Source organism: Hemiscyllium ocellatum, chromosome 33 (assembly GCF_020745735.1).
Source record: "Hemiscyllium ocellatum isolate sHemOce1 chromosome 33, sHemOce1.pat.X.cur, whole genome shotgun sequence".
Lineage (NCBI taxonomy): Eukaryota > Metazoa > Chordata > Chondrichthyes > Orectolobiformes > Hemiscylliidae > Hemiscyllium > Hemiscyllium ocellatum.
Window position 1 is genome coordinate 16,808,170 of NC_083433.1, and position 6,000 is coordinate 16,814,169.

Consider the following 6,000-nt stretch of genomic DNA (forward strand, 5'->3'; position numbering starts at 1 on the left):
AGCACTGCCTGGGAAGGTAGTGGAGGCTGGAAACCTTACAACCTTTAAAAAAGTATGGATGAGCACTTCACATATCACAACATTCAAAGGTATGGGACCAGCACAGGAAATTGGGATTTTTGGGGTAGTAATGCCAGTATAGACTTGTTGGGCCAAAGGGCTGTATGAATCTATGAAACAGTCCAGCAATAATACCATTAGGCCATTGCTCGCCCTCCCCTACACCCCCCATGCCCCCCACCCACTTTGTTGTGAGTTGTCATTTGGAATGGCCTAAAGGAGTGGTCGAAATAGATTCAATGATAAGCTCCAATATTTGAAAAAGGAGCAATCCTCAAGAGTAGGAGTCAGGGAGACTATCTCTTACACAATGGGCTGAAGGACCTCCTTAAAGCTTTGTGAATCTAAGTTCACCAAATTCAGTCAAGGTGCTTAATGACATTAGATCTTAACCTCACTAGATTAGGGATAGGATAACCAGACACCATTTTTGTTACTGGTTACCATTCACTAAACTCTATGGGACCAGAGATATTGGATAAGACCAGCATTGGACTGTCTGGTAATCATGCCTGCTCCACCTAAACTTGTGAACATTTTTGGAAATTACTGCAGGCTAAGTAGCCACTCGTGTGTCTCCATGCCAACACCTACTTCCCCCATCACTCCTACTAGGATTTTATGTCCCTCAGAGAGAAAGGGTGTTCCTTTGTTTTATTATAATACGGCAAACTTTGTTTTAACTGGCACCTTATGAACGAGCATAAACCGATAAATGTTATCGTGATGTTTACAGTATTATTCTGCCCAGTTATTGTAGTTTTTAAAAAATTTATTCACCTCAATGTGAATGTAGTTCAATCAAATGGCCACATGGAATATCAACAGTTGATTCAATTTCAATTCAATTCCTCCTCAAATACCGTGATCTCTGAGTAGCCAGTTGAGAGGAAAAACTAGAAATTGCTGGAAAAGCTCAGCAGGTCTGGCAGCATCATTGGAGAGAAATCAGAGTTAACATTTTGGGTCCAGATTGTTCTGAGGAAGGGTCACTTGACCTGAAATATTAACTCTGACTTCTCTCCACCGATGCTGCCAGACCTGCTGAGTTTTTCCAGCAATTTCTGTTTTTGTTTCTGATTTCCAGCATGATCAGTTCTTTCGGTTTTTAGTCAGTTGAGGGTACGAGTGAGAAGGCTCTCTAACGGTAAGTTTTATTTAAGGCAAAGTGATTTGTGCTGCAAATAAAGTATAACAGAGATGTGTAGACTTCTTGCGTTACTTGGTGTGTACTTTAACATTGATTATGTGGAGCTCTTGATTATCTGGGATTAGATTAGATTATTTACAGCGTGGAAACAGGCCCTTCGGCCCAACAAATCCACACCAACCCGCTGAAGCGAAACCCACCCAGACCCATTCTCCTATATTTACCCCTTCACCTAACACTACGGGCAATTTAGCATGGCCAATCCACCTAACCTGCACATTTTTGGATTGTGGGAGGAAACCGGAGCACCCAGAGGAAACCCACGCAGACACGGGGAGAATGTGCAAACTCCACGCAGAGAGTCGCCTAAGGTGGGAATTGAACCCGGGTCTCTGGCGCTGTGAGGCAGCAGTGCTAACCACTGTGCCGCCCATTTGATCTATCAGCCCACTTCTGGTGCAGTGGGTGTCGGATAATAAAATGTTTACTGTACTTCAATTTCTCTGTCTGACTTCGATCCTCCTTTCTTGCGATGAGGGAGGTTGAGTGAATGTTGAACAGACAGCAGAGCAACAATAGTGCCCAGGACACATTCCAGTTCTGTACCAAGCGGGTCAGCCTTGGCTGTGATGGGATTACAGAGGGATCAACACTCAGGTCAGGGTCTGCCTGTCGCAAACACAATTCAGTGTCTCTCGCCTGGCCTCTGCATATTGAGGATACTGATTAATAACAGGCTTCAGCTCACCCATTATTTTCTATGGGCAAATTAAGGAAAGGGTGGTTCTGCGGTTAACACTGCTGCCTCACAGCATTAGGGCTGACTGGGGCTTGCACATTCTCCCTGAGTCTGTATGGGTTTCCTCCCACAGTCCAAAGGTGTGTATATCAGGTGGATTGGCCATACTACATTGTCCCACAGTGTGCAGGGTAGGTGGGTTAGCCATGAGAAATTCAGGTTGGGGTCTGGGTGGGATGCTCTTCGGAGGGTTGGTGTGGACCCGATGGGCCGAATGGTCTGCCTCCACACTGTAGGGATTCTACGAAACTTATGTTCGTGTCACACCTCATACACCCTCAAGGTCTTGAAAATTGGTTCTCAGCCAATCACAGAAGTATTTTGGAAATTCAGGTCGCTGTTTTAACATTAAGCAGCATTGGATCACTGTCTCAGTCCAAGGAAAAGGTAAAGTTCCCATCATCCCACTCTACCACTGGAGAGAGACAACTGATGGTGAGTGTAATCTGAGGGATACCATAAGGGATAACCTCAGGGATACAGGCAAAGGGGCAAGATTGAGGAGATGGACCTTCATAGCTGCCTCAGCTGAGGTAGGAATTAAGCCTGCACTTTTGACATCCCTCTGTGTGGCAAAACAGCCATCCAGCCAACTGCGCTAACCAAACTTGGATGTTGAGGACTCAATATCAAGTTCAATAACTTTAGAGCCTGAGGCACCTTCTCCCATGTCTTTCCCCCAATCCCCACACACTAGGCCTTGACATCAAGTAGGCTGCTACCACAACCAAGTGATTGTCATCCGTAATGGTCTCCATTAGCAGCTATTCATCCCCCCAAGTCAAGAAGCCTGTTTTTTATTAATTCATGGGATGAGGACATTGCTGGTATTTACTTCCCTCCCAAAGGGTAGTCATAAAAAGTCATAGGGGTCTACAGTATGGAAACAGGCCCTTAAGCCCAAACTGTCTACACAATTTTCACAATGAATCTAGTCCCATTTGCCTGTGTTTGTCCCGTTTCCCTCCATACCTATCCCATCCATGTACCTGTCTAAGTGTTACTGAACTGAAAAAAAATTGTACTTGCCTCCACCACTAGGCCTGACAGCCTGCTCCAGACACTCCCCACCCTCTGTGTGAAAACATTGCCCCTCTGTACCTTTTCTAGCTCTCCCCTCTCACCTTAAACCCATACCCCCTAGTTTTAGACTGCCCTACCGTGGGGAAAATCTGTTGACTATCTACTCTATCAATGCTTCTCATGGTGTTATAGACCTTTATAAGGTCACCCTTCAACCACCTACACTCCAGGAGAAAAGAAGTCCCAGGCTATCCAACCTCTCCTTATAGCACACAAGTTAGGTCACATGTAGGCCAGGCAAGGTAAGGATGGCAGTTTTCTTTCCTGGGCTTTTTCCAGACAATCATCAATGATTTCATGGTCATCATTGGACACTTAATTACAGACTTTTATTGAATTCAAATTCCTTCATCTGCTTTGGTGGGATCTGAACCCAGGTCATTATCTGGGTACCCCCCATGTACATTCCGGACACCACCTACACCCTCCACCTCCTCTCCATCACTTTTGTTTCCAAAGTCCCCAACGTCTCATCTTCACTATGGCCATCCAGTCCATGTACACCTCCATCCACCATGACGAAGGCTTCCCAGCCCTTCATTTCTTCCTCTCCCGCCAACCCAACCAGTACCCTTCCACTGACGCACACATTCGATTGGCTGAACTGGTCCTCAACCTCAATAATTTCTCCTTCGAATCCTCCCACTTCCTCTAGGCCTAAGGGGTAGCCGTGGGCAACCACATGGAGATCAGCTGTGCCGGTCTCTTCATCAGGTACGTGAAACAGTCCATCATCCGCAGTTACACCGGCACCACTCTCCACCATTTCCTCCACAGCATCGATGACTGTATGTGCACCACCTCATGCTCCCATGAGGAGAATGAACAGTCCATCAATTTCGCGAACACCTTCAACCCTGAACTTAACTTCACCTGGACCATCTTGGATACCTCCCTCCTCTTCCTGGACCTCTCCATCTCCATTTCCGGTGACCGATGCAACACAGATATCTACTTCAAACCCACCAACACTGACCAGTTACCTGGACTACACCTCCTCCCACTCTGTCTCCTGTAAAGACGCCATCTCTTACTCCTAATTCCTCCACCTCCACCACATACTAACCTTCATAACAAGAGGAATTGAGTATAGAAGCAAAGAGGTCCTTCTTCAGCTATACAGGGCCCTGGTGAGACCACACCTGGAATATTGTGTGCAGCTTTGGTCTCCAAATTTGAGGAAAGACATTCTGGCTATTGAGGGAATGCAGCGTAGGTTCAGGAGGTCAATTCCCGGAATGGCGGGACTATCTTATGCTGAAAGATTGGAGCAACTGGGCTTGTATACGCTTGAGTTTAGAAGGCTGAGAGGGGATCTGATTAAGACGTATACGATTATTAAAGGATTGGACACTCTGAAGGTAGGAAGCATGTTTCCGGTGATGGGTGAGTCCTGAACCAGCGGACACAGTTTAAAAATAAGGGGTAGGCCACTTAGAACAGAGTTGAGGAGAAACTTCTTCACCCAGAGAGTGGTGCGTGTGTGGAATGCTCTGCCCCAGAAGGCTGTGGAGGCCAAGTCTCTGGATATTTTCAAGAAAGAGTTGGATAGAGCTCTTAAGGATAGTGGAATCAAGGGTTATGGTGATAAGGCAGGAACAGGATACTGATTGAGGATGATCAGCCATGATCATAATGAATGGTGGTGCTGGCTTGAAGGGCAGAATGGCCTACTCCTGCACCTATTGTCTATTGTCTATTATCTGCTCCCAGGAAGACCAATTCCACCATAGAGCATCCCAGATGGCCGCCTCCTTCTTCAGGGACTGCAATTTCTACTCCCATGTGGTCAACAATGCCCTCCAGTGCATCTCCTCCACTTCCCACACCTCTGTGCTTGAATCCCACCTCCAATCGTAAAAAGGACAGAACCCCACCCCCCTCCTCAGGTCTTCACTTTCCACCCCACCAACCTCCGGATACAATGCATTGTTCTCTGCCGTTTCCGCCACCTACAAACAGGGATATATTTCCCTCCCCACTCCATCTGCATTCCATAGAGACCATTCCCTCCGCAGCTCCCTTGTGAGATCTATGTCCCCCACCAACCCACCCTCCACTCCTGGCACCTACTCCTCCCCCTGCAAGAAGTACAAAACCTGCACCCACACTCCCCACCCCACCCCCACCCCCCCAACCCAGACTCCATCAAAGGAAAGAATTGCGGAAGCTGTGAATCAGGAACAAAACACACAAATTGTTAGCAGCATTTGTGGAGAGTTAATGTTTGGGGTCCAGTGAACTCTGATTTCTCTCCACAGATGCTGCCTGACCTGCTGAGATATTTCCAGCAATTGCTGCTTCTGGATTAACGGCCCAGCAATAATACCACTGCCTGCCCCATCTCACCCAGTCCCTAAATGCTTGTGTTTATAAAACAGCGATAATTCCAATTGATGACCTTCCTCTTTGTCAACAGGGTGACTCTGGAGGGCCGCTAGTCTGTGAAGAGACGAGCGGGCGGTGGTTCCTGGCCGGAATCGTCAGTTATGGTTACGGCTGTGGCCGGCCGGAATACTACGGTGTCTACACGCGGGTGACCAGGCTCATCGATTGGATTTATGCTAATATTTCATAACCACCGGAGATTCCAAGATGGGATCCTGGAATGTGTAAGACAGATGGTGGCACTCACAATGCTCCCTCAGGACTATCAATCAGGAACTGGAGTTTACAGCATATGTTCGGCCGAGGCATCCAACCTGTTGAGATGTTGTCACGGTCTCCTCTGTAAATAAAGCAAGCAGCCAATGAGCCAACCCCACCTCCCCACGCATACACACATACACACACATACACACATATATATATATATTCGCACACACACATACATACATATATATATATATATATATACACGCACACACATACATATACACACACACATACACATATACATATATATATA

General features: G+C 46.8%; 1 protein-coding gene across 1 annotated transcript in view; it reads left to right on the forward strand.

Annotated features, from left to right (window-relative positions):
- LOC132831221 (transmembrane protease serine 6) overlaps positions 1 to 6,000 on the forward strand; it is an 83,905-nt gene extending 77,905 nt beyond the window's left edge. The window contains exon 18 of the mRNA XM_060849231.1: positions 5,512 to 6,000. Within this exon, the coding sequence (XP_060705214.1) occupies positions 5,512 to 5,670 (159 nt within the window). The 3' untranslated portion in view covers positions 5,671 to 6,000. The remainder of the gene's footprint in view (positions 1 to 5,511) is intronic.